Here is a 27,798-nt window from a genome sequence, read left to right as displayed (position 1 = left end):
CAGCTTCCAGGAACTAAGTGAAGCCAACGGCCACAGAATAGAGCCCCAGGACTGATTCTTACCTTATGTACAATCCTTCAGAAATGGTACCAGCAAATATAACTATCCTCCATTCTTTGCCACTCCCCTTTGGCCCTGCAATAGCTTCTTACTCTCTCCTAGCCACTGGTTAGTTCTTCTCTGAGCTCTTTTTATTAAAGCATTTTCTCTCTCCACATAGCAATATTTTTTTTAGCAATCACAATCATCCACTCTAGTCATCCTTCTAGACAGAGCCATTGGCAAAATCCCTTTAGGGAGAAGGAAAAAGACAGCACAGAATGGTCTGAAATACACTTGCATTCATTATGGGTGAGAGGTGCTTATTCCTTAAGATCACTCTCATATCAGACAAGCGATGGATTTCCTTACTCTATTTATACACTTGGAATAATTCACTACCTAACTCTTTTCCCAGCTAAATAAATGCCCACCTCCTGAAATGGATTCAAACTTCTGGAGCACTGAGGTTACACAACAAGGGTCAGCATGCAAAGCGCAGTGCCAGAGACATGCAGCTGTTTCCCTCACTCACACTCCCTCCTTCTGATTATTGAACATGAGAATCTCACTTGTACTCCAGATACAAACGTAAGCATGTTATATTCCAAAGCTGGGTGCTATCCCAGGCTGGAGAGCTGTGGACATTCAAGCCTGCCCCACTTGTTAGCATAGCACCAAGAATGCTGGGAAAATAGGCATTCATTTTGCAATTATTGCATATTTAAATTCCACCCCAGCCCATTCCCAAATATATAACTCTCTAGCCCACTGTGAAAGTGTTGCCAGGCTGTGTCTTTACACAGGTACACTAACTCTTCTGCTTAAAGACTTATTGAATATCTAGGTGGTTTTCAGAAGTCATAACAAGAAAACCAGGCCCTGTTTCAGCAGGAACTGCAACATTTGTCTGCACAGTCACTGAGATTTTTCATTTGCTAAAGGGGAGCTATGCTATTAAATACCTTGCAGGAAAAAAAAAAAAAAAAAACAACTAGGAAGAGAAGCAACCACAAACAGCATCCTGATAAAGCTGTAGTCGTCCCTGTTCATTGCAGAGGATGACATTTGATGTCCTTTTGAACTCAAAACAATTAATACGATTCTAAGTATAAGATAATGTTGGGATGAAACAGGAACAGAGATTTAGAAAGCAATGGCTGATAAGATTTATTTAGCAGAAAGAATCTAGAAACAGAGTAAGAGCATATAGCCAGCGTGAAGTCACTAGAACTAAGAGCACATAACTATAGGACACCTCAAAAAAACAGAGTGAAGTATTTGTATGTGTGGCAATACAGCTGCACAAGCCAAGATGAACACAGCGTAAATTCTACCCAGGTCCCTATACCTGGTGCTTTGTATCAGGTGGCCTGGGGAGTCATTGCTTTGAGGGACCTTAATGTTGAATGTTTAGGCTACAGACTTTAAAAACAAACAAACAAAAACTCTGCCACTCAGACTCTGCTCCCATTTGAAATATATAATTCTAACCTTAAGGCTGCCACATTCAAAGCAGCTCATCCTGCCACTCAGATTTGTTCTGTGTATGCAGCAGTATGAAGTAAAGCAGAATCTCATCCACATGGAAATTTTTGAAACGTATACATATTATGCTTGAAATCTTCTGTGCAAAGTCAGTCCAGAGAGAAACTGGTTCTGTCCAAAGCCAAAGTATAGATCTAGAAGTTCTGATCCCAAAAAGAATTGGCATTTATGCTCAAAAGCACAAGATCTGGCATTTATAATTATGAAAGCACGGCCTGAATGAAGAAACCAGCTAACAGCAACGCGCACGTACTTCTGTTACTACCACGTAACAGTTGCTCGACCCGCCTGCCGCCTCCCAGCCGCGCCCCAAGCAGGCGAACAGCACCGAAGCGGAGCAGAACGAGATCCCCGAGGGAAGCCCCGGCCCGCCCCGCCGCCGCGCTCACCTGGACGGGCGGCGGACAGCGCCCGGCACTGCGGCGCCCTCTGGCGGCGGCCCGCGACACCATCGGGGCAGCGCGACTGGGGGAGCCCTTCGCTGCGAGACTTCCGGCGAGGGACGCTTCAAAGGCAGCCCTGGCACAACAAAGCGCCCTTTCAACTGCTACAGGTACACCGTGCTCCGGCATACACAGGCAAAGCGATTACTTCGCGTTCGCCTGTTTATAAACAAGTTTCTTTATGCAATAATGCACGCACACTCTCAGGAAACGTTCCCCCGCGGTTGAACCTTACCTTCCTTAAGCTACGTAACACGGGCACACCGGGATCCTAAACAGCATCGTCAGCACTGCCAGCTCTACAGCTGCATAAGCTTCCTACTACTCAGTTCCTGAATTAGGAGGTTTCTTCCTTAGACAAGTCTGTGGCAGTCAGGTTTGCTTTGGATTTGTTTTGTTTTTAAAGGGGCCAGGAGAGTGGAAGCAGAGCATAAAGTGCTTTTGAAGGTTCTGGAAACAAGCACTTTCAGCATTCTCAAGAGTAAGGGCAATCAAGATGTCTTAAAAGAAAATTTAACAGCAAGTTTGAGCAGCTGTATGCCTGCATGGCTTTGAAATTCAGAACTTGGTGAATGTGGTAATGCACCTTTGCCTTTGCAAAGTTTCTGTGGAAAAAAGTCACTCCCAACTGCATACTAAGTTACTGAAAAGCACCAGCAGAAACCTGTTGGGATGTAGCAACCAGATTCCTCAGGAGTCCAGCTGATTTTGCAGTAATGGTTGCTCAGCCATAAATCATTTCACCAGAAGGCAGGAAGGGCCAGCACTGTTTGGCTCTTCCCTCTCCTACTGTGCCGTGGAACCGGAGCAGAGAGAGAGGGAGAAAGCACCCAGCTCTGCAACTGAAAGTTACATTCTAATGCAAGCCCCACAAAAGAGCTGAATTACAACTCCTTTAGACTGGCTTCTACTTTTTGAGGGCTTGAACTTGCAACCCCACCACTATTTGTATTTTTAAATATGATACACATACATGCATACAGTGCATTGTACCTACATCCAGCTGTGATGGACTGCTGTGTGCCATCCTGCTTTTCCAAGAACACCAGATACGTGGCTCTGTGCAAGGACAGAGAGGTTACATCCCAGGACTTTTATTTTGACCATTCTTTGTACACAAGCAAACACACACAAACATGCAAACACGCCAGTCCCTCTGCGGCACTTGGGCATGCACATGCAGGCATGAACACAGACCTACCGAGACTCATTTAACCTTTGAAGTCAGATTGGAAGCCTTGGGACAATGTCAAAATTACATTCAAAAACAACTTTAAAATAATGCTCTATACACAGCATTCTTTGTCTGTCTTCTCAATTTGCTTTATTAGTATAGAGATGCTTTCTGAAAGCCAATTTTTGAAGCGTTTTATCTGCTTTTGCTCTGCTCACTTGAAATCATAGTTCTGTTTGCAGGATTTTAATTATTCATGCAACAGCCAGCTTGGAATTTATAGGGATGATGATGATGCTTCAGGTGAAGAACAAAACAGAAGGATCAGAGGAACACCTACATAGAGGAACACTTTCATGCCAAAATTTTTAGTCAGGAAAAAAAATAATCAAGTGAAAGATGAGAAAACACTCAAGAAGTTTAGTATTTCTCTGCCATACGATGATTCTTTAAGGAAGTACCTGAGGTCAGATTTACTGAGTGTGAGACTTGTTAATCACAGCCTATAGAGCCAAAGAAGTGCATGAGACATTTACCTAAAGTCTTACATCACAAAGAAGCCACTTATAGTATTTAAACATTTGTTTCATAATGATGAGAATGAGTCATTTGGCAGTTTGTTATACTCAAAAGAAGCCAAAAATCAACAATACCAGCCAATGGAAATCCTTGACAAACCTGAACTTTGGATTTCAGTATCACAGCACACGCATTATGGCATCATTTCCACCTGTCAAAATTAAGGTAGGTTTCAAGCTTATTATGGATAGGTCTTTCCCTAGAGCTAGGAAAAAAATAAAAATGAAAAAAAAAAATCAGACTACAAAAATATTTTCTTCTGAGGACAAAGGATAAACACAACACTGTCTCCAGAAGAAAGTTTTTAGCAGCCTCAGCATCTCAAAGCCTTCCACTTAGCCCAACTTTTGCTGAAGTGGAAAGAGCTTGAAGGATTGCCCTGCAAAAAGGATGCAGTAGATTTGTTGCTGGCATTTTGTGAATGGACATGCCATTACTTCTAAACATTTTGGAATCTGGGCAAGACAGTAATGCTCTCACAGATATACAGAGCAGATTCCCATTCTTCCACTCAACCCACCCAACCCATCAGACCACAGATGAGTGACAGAGTACAATTAAATAGCCTGAAAAAAAAAAACAGAAACAAACAAACAGCAGCAGTGACTAATCCAGACTGCTGTTCACAAACAGTGCACACAAAGAGCCCCCTACAGGAAAGAAGGTACTGTGGCAGGCTGAAACAAAATGCAGTGGAAAAGCCAAATAAGCAGTCTTACAATTTGTCCGTTAACATCAGGAACATTAAAGGGCACAGCCAAGTTACTACACCCCAAATAACAAGACTGCACTTGAGTCATTCTTCAGATTAATTCAGGTAGTCACATCACACATCTGACCCATAATACTTCTAAATAACAAAAAACTCGTACATATTGTTTTGATATCTGGAGTAAATGGCTTTGTATTGACTCAGCAAGATGATCCAGAAGAGGTGCACTTTGCATCCCCCTCAGGAAATTCCAAAGTTCTTGGGTAAGGAACTTTTAAATGCCTTTCCAGGGCTTAGCACCTAATCTAAATTCCATAAAAATAACTCTACAGACTTAAATAGGCTTTGCATCAGATCTGCCAGGGTGTGCCTTTATACTCCACGGCCAGTCTTGCCTACCTGCTAGCTACACCATGACGCAGTCAATCTGGAGCTGTCCGCAGCTCGTTTGAGTGAGTTGGACCAAATTACCACAGCAAACTATACTAGCCAAGTGCCATGCTTAAGGTAAGCTTTACAGGTGCACAAAACTACACGCAGCTCCGTACAAGAAAGGAGCTGCTGGGCCATCAAACAGGATTTACTGCCTCAGGCACTGCTCCATGCCAGTACAGCAGTACTGCTGCTAGTTCTGGAGCCAGAGCAGTTGGTGCTGACTTGCAGCCCCTCAACTGGCACCATCATGCCAAAGCTTTCACACAAACCCAGCATAAATGCTGGTCACAAATCTGAACATAGGAAATGAAGGAGGAAACAGATGGTTTTGTAAACCAATAATGTCAATAATGTTTTACCAAGTGCTAAGGAGGCAACTTTATATTGGAACATCTATGAGTTCATTCACCCTAATGGGTAAGATAAATCTAATACGTTAAAGCTAGAACAGCTTAGATAAGACAATCTCTTTATGGCATTGTTCATATCCTCAGATTATACGTACCATAACACAACTAGTAGGACCTATCTGTGGCACATATTCACCAAGCATTTGGAGATCAGTGTTTCTTCTATGCTACACTTTTTTTTATTGCAGCTCAACACAGGCCAGCAGCAGCACAGACCCCAGATTCCACAGCAATAGCTAAGCCTGAATAAATTATTTTTAACTGCAAGTCCCAAGCTCTTGCCCTCATTAGGCACAGCCACATCCTTTGTGGCTGTGCTGCATACAGAACTTTTAATAACATCATTTCCAGTTCCTGTAGCACTGCTTGTAACAACCAGCAACAGTGAGAAAGAAATCAAGGCCACTTAATAACCTCTTTCCCGTGAAACTCTTTCATTGCATCAAACCATCTTGCACTAATGCAGAAAGGCTGTACCCATTTAATATCAGACATCACATTTCTAGTGTATTCCCATCATTTCATCAGCAGTAGAATTGGGAATTTAGAAGCAATGGATTTTTTCCCATGCTCTGCCCTAAAGCAAGGTCCCACCAAATGAAAGGACATCGTAAGTTAAGTTTTCAAGAAGGTCTCTGTGACAATTTCCAGTCAACTCACAGAAGCTTGATGGGAACTGAACATTATTACTTCCATACAACTCAACTCAGCAGGAGCCATCTTTGCCCTTTTTATTTTTGGAGGTTTTCAGCAATTTTTAGAAGACAATCTTTACAGGTCGGCAGCACTTCTCTGTTGGACACAGCATATAAGCAGACCTACACTGCATGAGGACATTCATTTGCTATTTTAATTTTATCCAGAATCAACTGGAGCAGTTTCACTTACCTGACTTAACATCATACAATACTTCCTCCCCTTTAAGTTACTTTTTTTCCTCAGAAGTTCTCCTAGACCTTGACCTTACATACACACACAGTATTTTTCTTTTCTTTCAGACCTGCTATTCTGAACTAAAGTGATAAAATATGTTCAGTATTCAAGGTGAGGATACTCTACCAGATGATATAACAGTACTGTCTGTTAGCTTTACGAAAGTAGGCACATTTTTTTTTTAAGAAAGCAGGTAAATGCTGAGTCAACCTACACCCAGTTACTATCTAGGCAGAGAAGGAAAAAAAAAAAAAAAAACAATTACATTGTGCTGGATAATTAATACAGCTTAAACCACATGGTCTGGTAGCCTCTTACAGCCCATGGAAGCTCTCCACCATTTTATACAGAGTGCTTTGTCATCCTTCTTGTTTCCCCACAAGGTTATAGTAGACAACTTGTACTGCTCTACAGCCAGTTACTTTGGCTATTCCTTCCTTTTGTCCCACAGAGCTTTCCAGCTCCCAATTAGAAAATGCTTTGCTCAGGGAAATGATAGCTCAACCAAGCCTATAAAACATCTTCTATATCCTACCTCCTCTTTCAGTTTCTATCCAATTAAGCTGAGAGCTAAAGTCCTTGATTGTTTTGTTGGCTTGTTTTGGGTTGGTCTTTTTTGTGGCTTCTTTGGAGTTTAAAGTGATAAATTACATTTTGTATGTGAAACAATTACTGCTTCAGTTCCACAAAGCAGACATAGTTTCAGTTGCCTTTAGATTTTTGAAGACCTTCTTACAAAATACTGCTAAGAATAAGAGATTATCCCAATATGCAGTTTAATGCACTGATTTATCAAATATTCCTCCCTAGAAATAATTTGTTGTTATATGTCTTGGTCTACAATGCCTTTTTATTACAGGTTTTTCCACAGGCACAGTAGAGGTGACAGAGGCACAGAGAATTGTGCTTTTTTAGTTTATAGATATGGGACAGATCCCACACTGCCATTCCCAGGGGCAGTTTTCTGCAGTGGGCATATTCATTGAGATCTACAAGCTGATGCCCACAGCAGTAATTAGGACTGACTACAGTTCATTGTTCCTAGCTCCTATGCAGTGTTCAGAAGAGAAACAGTCTGCAGATCAGGAAAGGTTCCACGAAGCAGAGTGCCTCTGGAGCTGTATGAGACATGAAGCAACACAGAAGTCAGACACCAATGTATACATGCAGTTAGGATGACCAAAGGCATAGCAATCTAACATTAAAAGTAGAAGTATCCAGAATATTAAGAAGTATATAAATAGTAAACAAGACATGATAGAAGTTTTATACTACCATTATGAGACTAGGATCTGCAGGTTGATCTTTTACTTCCCTCCAAACCCTTCTCCCTGCCACCAAACAAATTAAAAAACCTACAGATACCCTCTACAAAATGTTCTGATGTATAGATACAGAAATTGCTTATCTGTGGTAACCTTCCCTCCTCCCACCTTTCTTCCTTCAGGATGTACCCCTGAATGACCTCAAAAGAAACTTACTATTGATACTTTACATGTGAGAAGCAGGAAACGTCCCACACTAATCTGCATACACTGCACTGAGCTTCCTCCTCCTGCCCTGTTTCCTTTGAGGACTGCATGCAGGAATTCTTACCTAATAAAATTCTCATTACCCATTATTAGCTTTTCTTTAAAAAAGGCAACTTGAAGCAAGAAATTCCACTGCATGTCTTCAAAAACAAGAGAAGTGCGGTGGAGTGAGAGACATAGCAAGCAGATCTTGCATCATTCAAATAGTACTTTTACAAGATGGTACATCTACAGTGTGGAATGTATTTAAGATAATTGAGCTAGCTCATGCTCCAAGACAGCACTGTTCATTTACTGCACATTTCTAAGAACCACACTCACATGATTATAATGCTTCCTGTACACAAGTCTTACAAATTACCTTCCTTTGGATGTGAGCAGGATACAGACTCTGAGAAATGAAGCATTAGCATCGTTGTGACACTACATTTTTAGTTAAGTTGCTATCAACTTCAAAGATTAGGCATTGCTTTCTGAACATGAAGCAGGTTTCCACATCAACATTTTTGCAGAAGGGTTTTTTTCCTGCATTATCGGAGTCTCTACATCTGTCCACAGCCTGTGTATTTAATATTTTTAAGAATTCCACTAAAAAGATGATTCCTGTGGTTTGTGTCACCAATTTTTCCTTCAGTGGGAAATCAGCTGTCAGAGACCTGACATCCACTATTGATGCATGAAGCAAAACAGTTCACATCTCTTTGCGCAGTGTTACAATCTCATGTCCAAAGCAGACAAGGGAGAAAATGGAGCAGCACACAAGATTTTGTACCCCCACCCCCCCCCCCCAAAAAAAAGAAAATACCTTCTTGCAGATTCTGACCAGTTCTTTTCACTGACATTTTTTAAATACAAAGCTAAAAAAAAAAAAAACAGTCTTGTAATTGCAAGCACTTTGCATATTAGATACCCATGAACTGAACAAATGAGTCTGGAAGAAAAATGAAAAAGCTATTAGCTGCTACTACTCTAAAAATGGTATTATTTATACCATGAACGTAACTTTCCAACACCGATTCCTAATTTGTCCCCTACAGATATGCAGGACAGCAGTATTCAAAACAGGTTTCTTAAAAGACCAGACTGTCAGGATATGATACTCTCCAACATCTCCACAAGGAATAAAAGGTTCAGTGCCAGTCCGTGTTGCAGCAGTATAAAATTTTGTTACCATCTTTATCTGCTTGACAAATGATTTTACCATCTGCAAATGTGATCTTTCACCAAAACTACATTTTCAAAAAAAAAACCCACAAATTATTAACAAAGAGTCCAGTTATTGTTTTGAAGTGACAAAGAGAAGACCTACATCACCAGAAGAAACAAGGCAGAGCAGGCACTTCTGCCCTGAAACCCAGTTCCTAGGTCTTCAAAATAGTATTATCTCTATGCATACAAAAAAGGGCGGTATGGAATTCTTGATTTTGTAGATTGAACTATGTTCACATGTGCATACACATATAATTTACAGATACTTCCATCTCCTGCAAAAGAGATGAACATTGCTACATCATTTAATAATTCTTGAATTGGACCCACAAAGAACAATGACGGACATCAAAAAACAGCGAGGGACATTTTAAGATATTAGGTAACTGATGAAAATGCAGATAAACTATATTTAAGACATTTAGTTAAAACATCAGAAGTGGTCAAAAGGACTTTACAGATATCTAACACACTGCCATCTGAGAGGCAGTATACTATTCTGAAAGAAAAGCAGAACTACATGCAGCTATTTCTGCAACAGAGACTGACAAAAACTGGCTGATGCACAGAAGCCTAAGTTACATCACAAGAACAGTAAGTCTGAACCAAAACAGCAAAGTAAACCCTTCTTCTGTCCAGAGATAGAGTTTTTTAACATCATTTTAGAATCAGAGTCAACAGGAGCTACCTGAAGATATACACAGTAATGTGGATATTTAACACCGGAGTCTTAATTACAGCTTAGCTTTCTAGGGAGATTTCAAACAAATCTACATATACATCTCAAAATGAGCAACTGTCATGGTAGAGACCCTTATCTTTTGAATTCCTAAACTTAGATTTATTTTCACCCTAAAAATGAATTTGGTAGAAATATCACTCCGATCATTTGACTTTGACTAAGCAAAACAGTACCAAGTTGTTGGTATTAGTAGTGTAACAGCAAGGGACCAGCACAATAGGAGAATGTTACAAAAGGAAAAAGTTCTCACCGGTCTCTAAAGATCTAGGCTCACAATAGAAACTCCATAAGAGAGGGACCTCCAACCAGAGATCCCTCCCCACTGGCACTCAGCCCTTAAATGAGGTCTAAGGGAGGTGCAGCCAGGCTTCCATCCCTTCTGGTCACACACCTGAATTGCCTTCACCTGTGCTCCCAGCACTGACTGGGTCCTTTCCCCAGGTGCTCAATCAGTGGTTCAGGCCATGACTCACCAGTTCCCATACACGTAGCTTTCCGTAAAACTTTTTCCATAATATTGTAGACCATGCTCATCCTGCAAAAACAGCTTTCATACATAAGTACAGCATACCATATCATTTATCTTGCATTCTTGAGTTCTAATACTCACAGAAGCTACAACAGTAAATCCTTGCACATGACCAAGTCTCCCTGAAACCATTCCTGTACAGGTCAAATAGAATTGGGGCAGGTATTAGGCTGTTGGGTTTTTTTCCTCCCGCCTTCTCTGAGTAGCAGCAGGAGCACAGCTCTGCACTGGGCTGAGCAGACACACAAGTGATCTGCAGCTGCTGATGTAGCAAACAGCCCGTTCATTTGTGCTTCCCACAGGAGAAAGATGACAAGTGAAGATGGCATCTCAGAAATGGGCTTTTACCAGAGAAGAACTCCTGGAACATAGATCCCATGATGTAGGCCAGCATAATACCACAGCTCAATTTCTGCCAACATAAATTGTTGGTAACTACTTATGCTCGCAAAACTATAATAAATCACCTTGTTAAGCCAAATTCATGAAGTCCCTCCACAAAATTAATCAAAAGTATGAATAGACCTAAGTGTCTTTCAGTTAAACATTCCCAAGCACCTAGGTAATTCAAAAGTAGGACTTGATAAGTTTTACATAAAGTAACATCATGACTTTTTTATTCCCTTTAACCCTGCAGGGGAAAAAAAAACAAAGCTAAACTCATTAATCAACAGAATTCTCTACTCAGTAAACATATCCGAACATTTCCAACAGCACCAAAGAGAAGGCAAGGTCTGATCAGAGTCTGCTAAGAATACCTGAAAGAAAAACACTGCAGATAGTCTCAGAGTGTAGTCTGAATTTGTATCAGCTGGTAACTTAAAAAATAATCATATATACAGGTGTGAAATACTAAGAGCTGATAGGCAAAGTTACCAGGAATTGCTCATTGGCATAGAAGTACTTCTAGCCATACTAACAGCCAAAGCATTGTATTAAAAAAAAAAAAAAACAGAAATAAACACTTACTCTTAGCTAATTCAATGACAGACTGTGAAAGTCCACTTTCATTTGCCAGTTTTTCAAGTTCTTTCACAATCTTTATTGGAGACAAAGCTGATACCCAGGAGAAAATTTCACCTTCTTACGCGAAGAGAACTCAATCAAATATGTAGCATCAGTACCCCTGGTCCTTAAGAGTTATAAATACAAATAAATATACCCTAAGCAGCATTGCAAAGGGACTTCCTGGTGTACTTTTGCTTCTTAAATTGATTTTTATAGAAATTCAATACTTGCTACAAAAGAGATCTTAACGAAATACCCTTCAGAGCTGAGAGAGAGCAGTTTTGCCTAAGTGCACTGCTGCTCTCTGGTGGGCCTGATCAGATCTTCTTATTTGTATGCCACCAAGCAGACCCTGGTGGAGCTGCACTTCAAAGATCATCAGCACTGCTTTGGGAGCTTGAAATTTAAAAATAAATGCAGCAAGCTATTGGTACTTATAAAAACTATAATAATTCATCACCTTAAAATCCTTGAATGGTGCAGCAGTTTGTTCCTTCCTCCACGATCTGATGCAGGAGATCCCAAAAATGATTTTCAGCAGCAACAGCAGAGCGTCCCTGTGGGACAGCAGAATATTCTGAGAACCAAAAAAAAGTCAAGCAGTAGCTTTTATAAGCAAAAACATCTAAAGCTCTGCATGGTGTCACTGCAGGGCTATTGCAGCTCCTAAGGTATGAAGCATATATATGAAGTTACACAGGATCTTAATATAACTGCTCTTATTTCACTGGAATTAAATTAAGGCTAAGTTGTGCTGTTAGACAGACTCCTGCTTTTGATTTCACTTTACAACCAGCTCATGGGGCCCTGTGCATATTTCAGTTACTGAAGCATACTGAGTTGCTTTGTGTAAGTAAAGTTCTAACTGGCAGAAAGCACAGGATTTAGTGCGCAACAAGTACAAGATAAAACATACAGCTTAATCCTCAGCACGAAGTTTGCATAAAGTAGTTACAGTTTTCACATGTACCAAAACACAGATTCAGGTATTGCAACTCAGCTGAGTGGCAGCACACTGACCTGCAATAACCCTAACCCAGTGCCTGAAGCACAAATCCCACAAGCAAAGTGTGCTTGTTTTCTTTTGGCTGTTGCTGTGTTTTGTTGTTACTGTTTTGTTTTTGTTTTTTTTTTTTAATAATATTCTAATTATATTTCAAATTTTACATTATTTTACATTCAGGTAACAGATCAGAAAAACGTTTTAGGTAATGATTTAATAAAAAAGAAGTCTTAATAACACAGATCAGACAAATGATTGCTAAGGATCAATGGAAGCGTGGTATGTGTACATCTAGAGGGGGTATTTTACTTTATATATTTTATTTACACACATATATAGACAGAGAGAGCAATCCAGTGACCTACGAAATCTCTTCCAGTCTATTCATGTGTACAAGCTTCCATAAAAGCCTGCAGTACAAGTGAAAAAAACAGATCATTTAACTGTCATCATTCTCCCCTGATGGAAATCTTACTTCAGTAGAATCCAACTCACAGCTTACAAACAGCCCATTGGTCACAGAACCTTCAGCGTTGCTCACAGGCATCAGAAATTAAAAGCTGAAACTAGGCCAACAGAACAAGCAGGTATAACAAACACTATTTGTAAAACGTTTGACATTCTGAATTACTACCTACCATCCAGGAAACAATAGGGAGAATGGTATTACCCAGACTCTTGTTTACTGGTGTATCAAGCACGAAATTTACATCAAGTATCAACACCACGTAAACCATACCAGATCCAGTCTTCACCAGCCACAGTATTAGTAACAGGTTGGCTCACAGAGAGGGCTGCCCATGCAGATATCTACAGGGTTTTCTATTCTACTCCTGCTATTGCACAAAGATCAGAATTATCTTATGAAAGCTGAAAATCAGTATCACCACTACAAGAAACAGACATAACCAACGAAAAGATGCCCCAGAACCAGACCATGCTGGTCATCTGCCTTTTAAGGGCAAAGAAATAGTGCTCACAAACTATACAAGCTGCACGTAAGCTTTCCACCTGCTCCCACCCTCAAAAGCATGCTTTCTTTGGCCACTTAAATCCATGCATTTTGGGAACTTAAACTTCAATTAACTTAAAACACAGACCAGGTGAGTAAGGGACAGATTGAAAGAGCACCTCAAAATTACCCTCATGACAAGTACACACAGTAAGCTTGCACAAGGCCTAAACATTCAGAGGAAGGAATAAAACTGTATCGCTCATTCACCTGGAATTGGATTTTACATATTTAAAATTTCAAAGTGACAAAAACAGAACAACGGGTTGGAAGGGACCTCTGGATAGCCATCACTCCAACTTCCGCTATAGCAGGTCACACAGGAAATTATCCAGGAGGGTGAGGAGAAGACACCACAGCACGGCCTCTCAGGGCAGCCCGTTCCCGTGCCCTGCCACTCTCACAGAAAATTAGTTTTCTCACGTTCAGACAGACCATTGCAGTTTGTGCCCATTGCTCCTTGTCCTGTCGCTGGGCACCACCAAAAAGAGCCCAGCCCCAACCTCTCAGCACCCATCCATTAGAGTTCTGTAAGCATTGAGAAGCTCCCCTTTCAATCTTGCCTTTTCTTCCCTGTGCTGAAGAGCTCCAGGACTCTCAGGCTTTTTTTGTTGGGAGGAAAACAGCCAATACACTGTTTTTCCAGTTGTTTGGGGTATTTTTTGTTTGGCCGATTTTTGCACGTTAGACGCGTTTTGCAGTAGCAGCAGCAGCCCTCCACTACAGAGAGGAACACTTGCACCACACGCTTTTTAACGTTTTGCCGTACAGCAGCGAGGGAAGAGGGCAACAGCTATGCAAACGCGGCATTAAGAAAAACTTTAGCAGAGAGATGTTTCCTTACAGCGAACACGAAGCAACGGCAGCCACAACTGCAAGCCCCGCGGCCTCTAAGCGGTGGAGGTGCTGAGAACCCACCCTGCTTCTCTCCGCACCTCACGCACTTGCTGCGTGCTTTCCTAGCTCTGATAATGCTACTCAGCCAAGCGCTTTCCGACTAGTAGAAAAAGGCTCAAAACCATATTTAAGAATTAAGAGGTCCCTAGAGATCCATTTCAGGACCCGAAAAGCCACAAAACAAACCTACGACAGGTCCGCTACCTGAGGGGCACCCCTGCCCGCCCGGCAGCTTTTATACGCTTTTCCCGCCTAACAGCCCGTGTCCCCGCCCCTCCGCGCGAGAGGCGCGTGCCACGCGGCGGCCTGGCCTTCTGCTATTCGGTGAGGGAGCTGTCCATCAAACGACAGGTAACGAGCGAGGGCCAATCAGATGCGCCTGTCGGGCCGAGCTCCAGCGCTCGGGTGGAAGCGGTGAGGAGCGGTGTCGGTGAGGGGCGGCGGGGGGCGATTGGCCGCGGCCCCGCTTCGGGGCACGGCTCGCGGGACCCGTCCCTCGCGGATCCGCGGGCGGATGCCTCGGCCCGCCGGCCGCCAGGAGGTCCCGCCGGCCGCGGCCCGGCGAAGCGGCGCGGGACCCGGGCTGGAAGCAGCAGGCCGCCGGCAGCCCCCGCGTTCCGTCCCTCTCTCCCGAGCGCGTTGTGCGGGAGGGCTCGGAGCCGCTTTCGCCGCCGTGCTCGGCGCAGCGGCGGCGGCCGTGCGGGGACGCAGCGAGCGGTGCGTCGGTGCTCGTAGGAGCGGTGCCGGCCGCAACGCGCTCCCGTCTGGGCCCGCGGCGCTGCCCTGCCCGCTCGGAGGCGCGCCGCCGCCTGGGCCGTGTCAGCGCTTCTGTTCTCTGGCAGGAAGCGAGCGGGCTGCGGCCGGGCCTTGCCGGGCACGCGGCTCTGAAGTACGGACCGGCGTTTGGCTTACGGACAGAAATGGGGAGAAGCCACGGGGGAGGCAAAGAGAAGCGAGGGTGGGGCTACCGCAGGCACTGCCACCGCCCCCCTCGGCGCCGGAGACCCGACGGCAGTCATCGCAGCCGCAGGCGAGTGCGGGCCGGGGCGGGGCAGGGCTGTCCTCATTTCTTTCTCGTTTACTTTAAGCTGTAAAGAGTTACCGTGCTTTCGAGATGGGCTTTTCCTTTAAGCAGGGATCGTGGTAACACGTCCGGAATTCATCTTTTTCTGAAAAGAGTTGGAGGCCTACAGGATCAGTAACTGTCTCTAATGTTTTAACAGTAGTTAAGCCTTATGAGATACTATTATCTCTAATGTTCGTGAGAAGTTTTTAAGCTGAATACCTTTACTGTTCCTTTTCCGTTGGTTAGTGTATGGTGATATGGTGTATGGTGTGCTTATCACAGACCTGAAAAATAGTGCTGTGTTAGTACGACTAACAAACTGTTTTAAAGAGGCTTTGTGCAAGAGATGTGTAGGACAATTGTGAGTTTGTCTTGAAGGCAATACTATTTTTTTAGGCCCGAAGAGGAGGAAGCACAAAGCCCGGTGAATCCAGGCCCCAGCTGCAGTGGAAATCCTTCTTCTTCCAGTTCAACACAGAACTCTGCAGTACCAGGTAAGAGATGCCATTTACAGGTCAAAAACCAGTGCCTCTATGTTGACTGTATGAAAAACAGAGTAGTGGGTGTGCTAATAGTATGATGTTAGAGGATGGATATAAGCAGGAAAGTTTGCAGGGAAAAATAATATCTGAAAAGGTGATCGAAAAAGATGTTGTAAGTGAAAATCTGGAAAGCAAACAAAATACACTTTTGGGCCCACAGATCCATCTTTTACATGAAAACTTGTGTGCTTAGCCAAGCTGATATAAACTGAAAAGAAATATTTCTTTCTCTTAAAATCAATGTTTGGGGAAGAATACTAACTTTATTCTTTTGTATATACGTTGAAGATGTTATAAAATATACTTCAATAAAAACATTAAATAAGCAAAGAAAATAAGACAGTATGTAACAAATATATAATGTAGATTGAATTATCCAGCCTTTTAAAAGACGTATTTATCTTCCACTTTGGGGAAAAAAAAACAAATGCATTTCTATGTCTTCAGTATATTTGTCATCTGTAAGATGTAAAATCTGGTTAAATGACCTGTTCATTCACTATTAGAGAGTCAGCTGGCAGAACCAGACTTGATACAGTAGCAGTGCCACTAAAGATGATGCTCCATTTGCATTCTGGTTTTCTGACTCATTAAACATCCCCAGGAAAAGCTGAGCCTGTGGGAACTTGAGTATCTCCACAATAGGAGAGTCCTGAAACACTGCTGGCTCTTAGCAACAGTCAAAGCCAGAGTGTAAGGCTATCTTTTTTGTATATCACCCTTTTCTGATCAATAATTTGTGAGCCTGTTAGGAAGAAGACATATAATCTAAAGCATGTATTGTTATGTGAGCTGATTCCGTGCACTAAAGCAGTGTGCTTTTGCCCACCTCACTGATAACAGTCCCTATATTTTTTTTTTTTTTGAGGCAAATACAACTTGGTTGTTTGTTGCCAAGCTGTAAGGGATGATGACAAAGAGCTGAATTGCAGTAACCTCAAACACAGTTTGTAGTAGTAGATAAAGGTTTAAATAAAAATTCTTGAAGACATTAATGTTCACCTTTTCTGAAGTAAAATTCTTTGTCTTGAGACAGCACACTGTTATTTTGCCTCTCTCCTCAGTTCCTCTTTGGGAGTAGCCACTGTATATTGTCTAATTTGTACTCTTGCTTATATGAAGATGTCTCCTTGGTGGTGAAGAAAAAATGGTTGGTTCTGGGCAGGGAATTGCTTTGTATTTGGTTTGGGTGATACTTAGTTGCCTTGTTTGTTTGAGACTGCCCTAAGTAGCCATAACCTAGAGCATTCCCTCCTGATTTGTTGATAAAGAAAGGTCATTTTTGTTACGCAGCAAAACCTTTCTGCTTCTCTTAAGTGTGAAATCTGTGTGAAATTAACTTGGTCAATGGTAGTGTCCCTTCTGTATCTGTATAGCAGCAGTAGCAGCATTGCAGTTGCAAACTAGAAACTTTTTTCCTTTAAGGAGATGCCATCTGTTCCCAGTAAGCGTAGCATCCATGGCACCAGCAAGGGGCAAGAACTTTGAGCTGTGTGACTGACATTTCCATGAAGATGTAGGATGTCAAAGAGTAACAAATAAACTTGGTTGTCTGTCTGATTTTTTTTTTTTTTTTTTTTTGCCACTTTCTTAAGAACTGCCAGGATTTTACTATGACCCAGAAAAAAACCGCTATTTTCGCCTGCTGCCTGGACACAATAACTACAACCCGCTCACCAAGGAGAGCATTCAGTACAAGGCTATGGAGAGTAAGAGACTGAAACTCTTAGAAGAGGAAGAACAACAAAAGAGGGTATGTTCTGAAAAATATTGTAGTTAGCCTTTAGCGTGCTCTGTCTTGGGACAGACGATGAACTGAAGTCCTTCAGTTTTTTCCTATGGTACAATCCCATGAGCTATGTAAAGAAACATAAATTTCTTTTTGCTGAGAATTTATAGCTCTCGAAGTCTCTTGCTTGGTTGTTTCACGCAGGAAGGAAAGCGATTCGCTACGCAAACAAACAAAAAAGCTTGTAAAGAGGTGAACTCTCAGAATAGCAAGTTGTCTAACAGTTGCACTTGAGTCATGACATTGGGTGCCTGGTTTCAAATCTCTGCTTTGAACTGGCAAAGTGGGATTTCAGTCGTAGGTTTTCTGTGCATTTGCATGCCTAAACCCTGAGGAGAAGATTTGTTATTCTGTCACTCTGCACAGCTCTCTGTCCTTTGCTCTCCCTAGTATTTATGAGGTGTTCACATGAAATCTTAGAAAGGGATGAATGGAAAAGTTGTTTCACACTGCTGTAAGACATGCAGTTAATAATAGTCCTGTAGTAATAGAGTTTTGCTATGTAATCAGACTTAGTGTGTTAGAGTGAAAGTGATTTCACAACTCAAGGCAATACTGTTGATGGTATCAAGTGAAAACAAGAGCTACCTGTACTTTAGCAGACCAGAGAGATGGTGCTGGAATGTGCTTTGTAGACCTGAAACATTATTATACATATGCTAGAGGAAAAATATCCCAAACATCAAAGACCCATGGCCATGTTTGAATCATAAACAAGCCAAAAACTGAGTACATTTTCGTCCTATTCTATTCCAGAAAACAACAAGGGCTGGACTGAACTCATCTGTGCTGTTACAGAAAAGGCAGCTAGGTTTGCTGAGCTCCACAAGTTATTGCAGGTACAACAATTTGAATTGTCTTCTGTTTGCTGTATCAAGTACTGCTGTCAGTACAACCATTGCTGTCAGTTTTGTTTGTTCACAATTCTCACTCTTCCACTAAGGACAGAGTAACATTATTTATGCTGACAAAAAAGCAGTATTTTTTAATAATCAAATTTCTAAAGTGATGAGAATTCAAATGTGAAAGATGCTTCCCAGTCTCAGAAGCCAGGGGTTTAAAACTTCCCATTTTTTTTAGTATTTGATCTTTTGCTACATTGTTCTGTTTGAATACAGTGTAGCATTTCTTTGGATCAATGCCCTGGGCTGACAGGGACATTTTCCCCTGGGTTAGAATCTGCCTTCAGATTCGATAACAATGCAGGAAGCAAGTTAGGGGCTTGCTGTGTTCCTGCTACCGAAGGTGTGCAGAGGTTCTCAGTGATGGGATGAAATACCATGGATGTGGAATGTGCTGTATGGTTTCGTGGGTTATATAAATGAAATTGCAGCATGCTAGTTTTCAGGCATTTTATCTTCTGTGATTAAGAAGCAGTTCTGGCTATCTTATCCAGAATTTTTTTCATTGGCATTTAACCTAGGCTTACCCAAGTTCTTTCTCTCCTCCCTCGCCAACTGCTTTTACAGGCTGGTCCATGAACTAAAAGTGAACTGCATGCAGAGGAGGAAGATAGAAATTCACAGTCCAGATTCCTCAGTTGCTGGAACCAACAATTTTAAAATAATTGTGGTATGTTACAAGAACTGATATGTCTTTAGGTTAAAAAGAGCCTGTCTTCAGTGAAGATTGAGAATCTTTTAATCAAACCTCATAGGTGAAATATACTTTCAAATCTGCGTTGTCCCCATTGTGTCAGTTCTCAAAATATGAGCTAAGTAGTTTTTAACAGGTAGGAAGAGACTGTTCCTTTCCTAGAGAGGAAAATGATGAAAAGATTGGATATGTAAGTGATTTTTGGAGCTGATCAGTATATTCTATTGGGAATAAACGGGAATCAAGTGGATAATTACTGTGGTGGCTTTTTGAATGGGAAAATTAGGAAAATAAAAGAGGAATTTTGGGAGTAACCACTTTGTGGTCTAGAGATTTTGTATAATCATCAGAAATGATTTTACATCTCATGCTATAAAGGCAGTTTCTACTGTTCTTGGTTGCAGTGTGTATACAGGAAAGATCAATGGAGCAAGTAGCTCCCATTTGTGCATGTAGAAAGATCTGCAGGAGAGAGAAACAAAGCACCACATAGATAAGCTGAAGACAAAAGGGAGCTGGAAACCTATTGTCACAAAATAGAAGTTGAAATGTAGCACCATCACTTTGTTGTGATTTGATCCTACTCAAGGAGAATCTCCACAGTTGTGCGGTGTAGAAGAATTGCATACTCACTTTTTATAAGATTTCTTTCGTTCTTTAAGTTCTCTACTGATACCAGTCTGTGCTTAATAACTAACCAGAGCAAGTGTCTGGTATAATCAGAAAGACTGTGTATTGTTGGCTAAGGATTAATATTTTCTTACTGATATTTTTTCTATGCATTCATAAAAAGAGGTATTGACTGCTGTTTTAAAGATGAATAGAAAGTTGATGTTGTTACAGGCATCAAAATTAGCACATTTCTTCCTCTTAGACATAATGCAGCCACCTCGAGCCATCATTTTCAGTCAGTTTCCACTAAGTGCAGCAATGCTTCTGTTTTACAGGCAGATGTTGCTTGTGAGCGGATATTTACCGTGAACGACGTAGAGCATGGAGGATGTAAATACGGTATCATCAACCTCAGTGGTTTGGGGAAGGAGTCTCTCACTGTGGAGATGTATGACAACCTCTACTTCACAAACCGCAAAGTACTGTGTTCTATTCCTGCTTCCTTCAGTTGTCACAGTCACAAACACTATTGCTTGGGAGGCACAGGTGAAAAGCATGAGGGCTGGGAAAGGGTTTAGTAGGAGAGAATGGAAGAATCTAGCAGTGTGATATCTGGATAAACACAAAATTGCAGTAAATTCGTCTCTGATAGTCTGAGTACCAGCAGTAGTTCTCCAGAATGCTGTGCTACTATTGGAACAGAAGACCACACTGAAGTACCACCTTCCAAAGATAGTGCTTACTTCAGAGTTGTGTGTAGCCATAGCTGACAAAACTGTGTTGAGAAAGACACATTTATATGCTTCTTTCTTAAAAATAATTTTGGAAAAAATGTATTTATCCCTGAGCATGAAGAATATTTAGAACAGGCTTTGATAATCTCTTCATGCTCAGATCTTTTAAGGATGATCCTTTAAATAATAGGATGTGCTTGATGCCTCAGTCTGTATCTGGACGGACATCTCAATACTGCCCTCTCTCCTGTGCATCTAAGAGGAGTATAAGGCTAAAATGAAATACCTGTATGTCACTGCTGTGCTATTTCGTGGGCTATGGAGGTGTGCCCACTGCAGTTTCACGTCATCTTTGCATGGAAATACCCAGTCATGAATTGAGTATGAGGTCTACAAAAATAGCATGTCTTCTTGTGTCTGAAGGTGAATTCTGTGTGCTGGGCATCATTGACTCATCCAGACTCTCATGTTTTATATCCTTTTAAAAAAGCAAAATTTCAGTTCTGTTTTGACTATTCTGCACAGAGCAGTTGACTTTCAGGAAGACCTCTTATGTAGCAACTGTAAAACTATTGCTTTCTGGAAAACAGGGAAATTTAAGAAGATTGGAAGTTGCTTGATGTTGTGAGACAGATGCATGGTGCTGTTACTACAGATGTATGTAATATTGTTCCTGTGCAGTAAAAGGCAAAAGACTACTTTGCTTGCCGTGGAGACTTGCCAGTCCATTAATAGTGCAGGTGCCAAATCAAAAATGGTCTAATGGTTAGAAATTGATTGGGCAACCAACAAAAGAGATTTATGGCAGCTTTCTCTTCTAAGAAGTGGAACACTCTGAAGCAGGTTTGGTTTGTTTCTGTTGTATTGATTGGGGGAAGATAAAAATGGCAGGAATTCATTGGCACTGTGCTCTGCAACTTTGAGAACATGTTCTGCAGATTTGTCTCAAAATAAAAGGAAGGCTGATGGTATAGTAGAGGAAGTGGCAATAGACAATGCAGAGTCACAGAAGAGAGGAACGAAAGGCGATTTAAAAGTGGGAGATGACAAGCAACAGAAATGCTATTAAAGTGCCATTAAAAGTGTCCAGTAAAAGAGAAAATGAAAAAAAGCTTACACCTATGTCATGGCTTAGGGGAAAAGCCACACAATTCAGAACTGGTCCAGAAGGTGGCAGGAATTCATCAGCTTGCTTAGAGATGGTTAGGAGTTGCAGACAGTTAGCTTATTCAGTGCTTTCTCCAAGTCACGTCACAGATTTAACCAACCAAATTTGAAAAGCAGCTTTCAAAAACAGTTTATGCCTGCTATAATTTTTATGAAGTATTTAATGAAATCTAAACTGACTCTTGAATCCTTAATGTGTGTACCACTTTCTCAAACCCATCTCCATGCAGAACAGTTCTGTATCAGTGCAGCGTTATCAGCTTGTAAAGATGAGAAGAATGATCCATGTAGGTCCTGCAAGTTTTTCCTATCTGTAGAAAGACGCCTTAGTATCTCTCTCAGCTTATCTTTCTGGTAGTGAAGGTACAAAATCTAAAATTGGGGATCTTTCTAGCTCATTCCTATGAAAGAAAGGAAGTGTCAAGACCTAATTGTAAAGTGTAAGGCACAATAATGTTCTTGGAAGATGTTACTAAAGGGAAAGTTTTGAGAGTTACAGCTGTGTCAGAGCATCTTACCCTTCCCAGCTATAAATACTATGCAGCCTTTTCCATTTTAGGAAGAAATGTTTGTTTTCCTTAACTCGCTCCAGCACGCTGTGTCTCATGGGAATTGCAGAAACTCCAGGCTGTGCCAGTCTGCTTCCAGCGTCATTGTTCAGCAGCACTAATCCAGGTAGGGAGTTGTTTGGTTTTTTTTTCCCAATTTTGGAAAACAGGATATGCAAAGAGTACAAATCATGTCCACACTTCTGTAGTTGATGGGACTGCTGTATTATCATAAAAATGTAGCAAGTTTGGAGCAGAATAAGAAACAAACAGATTAAATAACCTACCTTGATAATTAATTAACTAGCAGTATTCAAAACTCTAGTTTATTTTTAACTGCTGCTGATGTAGTACTTGACTTTGGCAGGAGAACACCTTACTTGAAAGTAAACATTTGAGATTATTCATTTGAGTAGCTTGGCCTTTAACTAACACACAGAAGCCGCACACAAGAAATACTCAAATTTCCTTATAGACTAACAAGTGTCATTGCAGGATACTTTATCATAGTAGCTACTCAAGTGTGCTCAGTAGATTAATCATAGGTGGAAAGCTGGTAAAAGTCTCACCCCATGGCTCCTTATACAGTACTAAGTATCATTCTTAGTTGTGTGTAAGCATGACTCATTTAGAGAATCCTACGTTTATAGAACAAAATTATTATATGCTCTTGGGGGCAGCAGCTGTGCTGATACCTTCAGAACATACTGTACAGTCGTCTAACCTGGTGTCCTATTCAGACGTGATCAGTTAAGTTTATACAGATTAGATCTGTGTCTGTGCTAGAAGAGCATGGACCCATTTTAAATGTTTAATGTTATGCTATTTATGGAGCCTTGGGGAAAAGAAAAAAGGAGGGAAAAAAGGGGAAATGATGCATAGAGTTAGTGTGAACTTGAAAAGCCACTAAGCATGGATGGCTACTAGGCCAGTGTGCTTTGTAAAATATTTTAAAGCCTGCACAAGTCAGGTGCCCCTAGTTATGCTCAAGTCCTTCTGTCTAGTATTTTCTGTTGACTGTTTAAGGTATTTCTAAGGATCTTGCCTTACTGCAATCTCCTGAATTCTTGTTTTGAGGGAACATTTCTAACTAGATAGTGTGAGAAAAGAAGAATTTAACCCATCTGAAACATGGTTTTAGACATGTCTCCTGTTCTGCCTGATATCTGTAAGATTGTGGCAGACATGCCACAAAGTAAAGAAAAACTGAGCTCTTTGAGCATGTGAGTTGGTAGACCTTGTGCAGGAGCTATACAAATCTAAGTATCGTTACTTACTCAAACCTGCTTTAAAAACAGAAACAGCCCAGGAGAATCAGTTGTAGAATCAATCAAAGAAAAGATGATATTAGTCTGCCTTTTTTTTTTTTTTCTTTCCTGCATGGGTTTGGTTGGTTTTTCTTGTGGTTGGTTATTTTTCAACACTTCTGTCTTCATGTTTATGGAGCTTATAGAACTTAAAAGTTAGGCTTTAGCTAGACTATAGGTTCTAAAATCTTCAAAAAATGGCTTGCTTTGTGAAAGCGTTATTTTTCTCTTCCCTGTTTTTTTCCTGCTATGAAGACTTTAACAGTCTCTCAGATGTGTATATAGACAGAGTGTAAGTCCTAAGCTTGCAATCATGAAATCCCACTTTTGTTTCCTACATCTTGAGTAGCACAGGGATATTAACATTAATTCTGCTTCTAATTATAATGTTCAAAGTAATGTCCAGAGAAGCTTTCTGTGTTATCTTGTCCTTACATTTCATGGATGTTCCACGTGTGTTAATTTCTCCTAGGAGATCGACCTGGAATGCTGTGCAGCTTCAAGATATCTACGGCCTGGTCCTGTGCTTGGTGCCTGAATCCACAAGCAGACAACTGCTTCAGCACAGGTGATCTGCAAAGCTAGCAACCACTTTTATCTCTGGCAAAGACTTCTTGCATAAATCTCCCACCTGCTACTCAAATCATAACTAAACAAATATAACATCTCCCTTAGGCCTGACACGACGAGTTCTTGTGACCAATGTAGTGACAGGGCATCGGCAGACATTTGGAACCAGCAGTGATGTCTTGGCACAACAGTTTGCCACCCAGGTAAAAAGAAACATACATCCTTTTTTTTTTTTTTTCTTTTTCAGAGCACTGATATTAGTGATCTTTTTCTGTACTGAGTGTGATAGGACTCGTCATGTTGTACAGAAGGTTATGACTACAATTATTGTTCCTTAACAGAGGTGATATGGTCCTATGCTGGCACACAGTGTAACAGCAATGAAAAAATAACTGATTTCAGTCTATGGCAGAAGGGTAATTTTTGTTAAATATTCAGAGATAAAAAGGAAATGATGGAAGTAGAAAGTGCACAGCAATCACGCACTGTAGGATTGTTTTGTTTTTGCCAAATGACCTGATTTCATTAACATTCAGTTTATTGTCTTCATCAAGGAGAAGAAAACGGCTATAAAATTCTAATTGACTTGTAAACAAAGACTTAGGGGCAGGGGTCAAATTGGAACATGAGAATTCCAGTTCCTATTCTGCTGTTATGTTAGACTAAGTTCCTACTAACATTGCTGAACTTTTACAACAGAGGTAAATAAGTGAGGCTTGAATGGAGCTAATGAGTTAGCTAAAAAATGCTGTACTAAAAATTCTGGTTCTTAATGCCTGTGTTAATGATTTCACAAATGCACCAGAAAGCTCAAAACCTTGACATAAGTAATTTCTGCAGAACTTGTACATCCTTTCACGTGTTACATACACCTCTTTCTTTTGGATTCTTCCAGACCCCGATGCTGTACAACGGCTGCCGTTCAGGTGAAATTTTCAGCATCGATGTACGTCAACGCAACCGAAAGGGCCAGAACTGGAAAGCAATTCGTCTCTTCCATGACTCAGCAGTTACATCTATTCGCCTTCTCAAGGCAGAACACTACCTTATGGCATCAGATATGGCTGGAAAGGTATGGTTTTATTATCTTCAGGGTATACAGTTCTTTTTAATATCCGGGCAATAACAGTGCTTACCTCAGTCCTGAAGATGGATGCTGGTTCTTTGCAGAGTAGTGTGGAAGTGGGTGGTAGTTCCCCGCTTGGGTCATTGCTCCTCACTACTAAAATCCAGTTATTTACCAACAGTTGAGCACTCTTTATTCTGTTAACATGCTCTTTGGAACAATTTCTTTAACTTGCAGATAAAACTGTGGGATCTGAGAACAGCAAAGTGTGTGAAACAGTATGAAGGTCATCACAATGAATATGCTATTCTCCCTTTGCATGTAAATGAGGAGGAAGGACTTCTTACAGCAGGTGCGTTGACTTTTTCTCCTCTACTTACAAGTGCATGGAAGTGATTTTATTTTATTTTTTATCCTGGAGGAGGGTTTCTTATGTACAGATGTGAAAGTTGTAAAGCTGGTAATTCCTTAAAATTCCGCAGAAATTTACCTTTAGATGTACTATAATCAACTACAGAATCTAAAATAAGATGTTACAGATGCACACCTATTGTAATCATTCCTGTGGTGCTCTCAATTGCTTTATCCTTAAAGTCCCTTTATCCTTTTCCCAGTGTGGTTTAAGAGTAGAGAAGAAAATACTTCAAAATGAAGGTCAGAGAAGCAATGTATTAACATAATACTCAAAGCAGCATTTTTATACAGAGACTAAAGACCATATATAGGTTTCTTTGATGCTGAAGTGTGTCAATGGACAAAGCTTGTAAGGAGAATTCCCTGTAAATTGTCTCTCACTTGGGCTTGTTATGAATATATGCAGCGGCAGTTTTAGACTTTTTTTTTTCCAAAAAGGAAACATAACAATAAAAGAAACAAAATCCCTGAATACTTTTCTTTCTTCATACTTTGGCTAGGTTTCTTAAGGTAACTTTAAACATGATCTACTCTCCTTGGATTTTTCAGTAAGTGATGGAATAGTAAGAATAATTCAATAATTTTAACAAGCTGAGTTTTTCTCCACTTTGTTTTGCTCAGGAGCTTAATATTAAGGAAAGCACTCCTAGCATACCTTTTATTGCCTAATAGGAAATACATATTTTTTTCCTCTTTGCCTGTAAGATGTGTTGAAACAGTCACGTTTTTTCCCCCCATACGCTACCTTCAGCCACTGTGATGAAAATCTTGCAGAGCCACAGAAATTATTTCTGGTGTGATGCTGATGTCCTTCCTTTCCAGTTGGTCAGGATTGCTACACCAGAATTTGGAGTCTTCAAGATGCCTCTCTGCTTAGAACCATTCCTTCTCCCCACCCATCCTCCAAAGATGCTATTCCCAGTGTGGTGTTTTCTTCGAGACTCGGAGGTAGACGAGGAGTTCCTGGCTTGCTCATGGCTGTCAAACAGGATCTTTACCACTTCTCCTATAACTGACACCACTGATACTCTCTTCTGACCCAGTATACAATGCTGCTAGCCTATACCTGACTTGGGAATGTTTACACCCATCACCATGTTGTTGCATAAGTACATGCCACATTTGCATTTGCTTTACCTGAGAAATTATGAATTTCTGTCAGCAGGTTTGGCAAATCTTGCTGTATACATCTCAGGCATTTAGTTAATAAAAGCTGAATGCTGATTAATATCTTGTTGGCTTTCTCTAGTGCTCTCTCAAATCCTTGCAAGCGTAGGGTCAGCTACATGCTAGAAGGAGGCCAGGAAAGCATCAAGTAGCAGCAACAGTTTCAAAGAGAAGCAAGAAAGGGAGGACCTGCACCCTATGCACGTGCAGAGGTTAAGGATAGGGTAATAACAGTTATCACTAAAGAGCTACTGTGCTGCCACAGCAGGCTAAGCAGTCCTATTCCTGCACTCAAGGAAAATCTTTACCACTGTCCTAAGCGTGGTGTAATGGTATCTGGCTTTTGTGTTTCTCAGCAGAAATTATTGTTCACTAAAGCTTTTAGCCAAGGAACCTATTTAAGAAGGAACTGCTCCCTACCACTTTCATCGTGATGGGCCATCATTTCCACTCCCCCTCACGTTGGTTCATATACAGGGAAAGCTCTTAAGCTCCAGCTGAGGAGAAAGAATACTTGCAGTTGAGCAAACTGTTCAGTCACAAAAAAAGATTTTTTTCCCCAGTGGCTGCCTGTGTAAGCTGCAATGTGAGCACAAGTACTCACAGCTGTCAGGAATGAGGCACTGGCTTGTGGCATGAGCCTTCTAAGCGTGCAGTGTAGTTGTAGCATTGCAGCCTAGCCCTCCTTATGCAGCCCTGCTAGTGGCCTGAGCTCACTGAGCACACTTAATGAGCATCTCTGGCTTGGCTTTCTCCACAAAGGAACTGAGTTCAAGTAGCTGTGCAGTGCAAGTCCAACAGAAGAAGATTCCCTTCACAGGTGCTATGCAAACTTGAGCCTAGACTGAAGTTTTTAGGTTTTTTTGTTTGCTCAGTGGTTTTCAGTGCATTTCCCCTTTCTAGTGAACTTGGATAAGGGAATTATGCAGAGGTGCCACAAAGGGTTCTGCGGAGCTCCACATTCAATTCTCCCATCTTCACATGACCTTCAGGACTAAGCAATACACGATTCTGA

The 27,798-nt window shown here is 41.2% G+C and overlaps 2 protein-coding genes across 7 annotated transcripts in view; one reads left to right on the top strand and one right to left on the bottom strand.

Annotated features, from left to right (window-relative positions):
* Nucleotides 1-14,546, bottom strand: part of DPF3 (double PHD fingers 3) — a 179,927-nt gene extending 165,381 nt beyond the window's left edge. The window contains exons 1-2 of one of the 3 annotated variants that reach the window (XM_085224901.1): nt 14,153-14,546; nt 11,754-11,850 (exon numbers count right to left, since the gene is read on the bottom strand). The gene's annotated coding sequence lies outside the window, so the exon portion shown is untranslated. The remainder of the gene's footprint in view (nt 1-11,753; nt 11,851-14,152) is intronic. The other 2 variants (XM_085224902.1, XM_085224903.1) reach the window with 2 other exon arrangements.
* DCAF4 (DDB1 and CUL4 associated factor 4) lies at nt 14,511-26,844 on the top strand. 4 transcript variants are annotated; one of them, XM_085224891.1, is made up of 14 exons: nt 14,511-14,619; nt 15,048-15,235; nt 15,668-15,765; nt 17,409-17,566; nt 18,359-18,441; nt 19,072-19,174; nt 20,146-20,289; nt 20,968-21,017; nt 22,307-22,386; nt 24,039-24,134; nt 24,242-24,339; nt 25,032-25,208; nt 25,440-25,554; nt 26,368-26,844. In XM_085224891.1, the coding sequence occupies exons 2-14, from the start codon at nt 15,126-15,128 to the stop codon at nt 26,652-26,654; spliced, it is 1,599 nt and encodes a 532-aa protein (XP_085081017.1). In that variant the 5' UTR covers nt 14,511-14,619; nt 15,048-15,125; the 3' UTR covers nt 26,655-26,844. The 4 variants fall into 4 exon arrangements, with proteins under 4 accessions (XP_085081017.1, XP_085081019.1, XP_085081018.1 ...); XM_085224893.1 differs by lacking the exon at nt 26,368-26,844 and adding an exon at nt 25,817-26,088 and having other exon boundaries at nt 14,609-15,235; XM_085224892.1 differs by having other exon boundaries at nt 14,613-15,235; nt 26,439-26,844.
* Nucleotides 26,845-27,798: the final 954 nt, after the last annotated feature.

This window comes from Meleagris gallopavo, chromosome 5, assembly GCF_905368555.1.
Source record: "Meleagris gallopavo chromosome 5, MGAL_WU_HG_1.1, whole genome shotgun sequence".
Classification (NCBI taxonomy): Eukaryota; Metazoa; Chordata; class Aves; order Galliformes; family Phasianidae; genus Meleagris; species Meleagris gallopavo.
The sequence above is the reverse complement of the archived record's forward strand: the minus strand, read 5'-3'. Positions and strand labels throughout refer to the sequence as shown.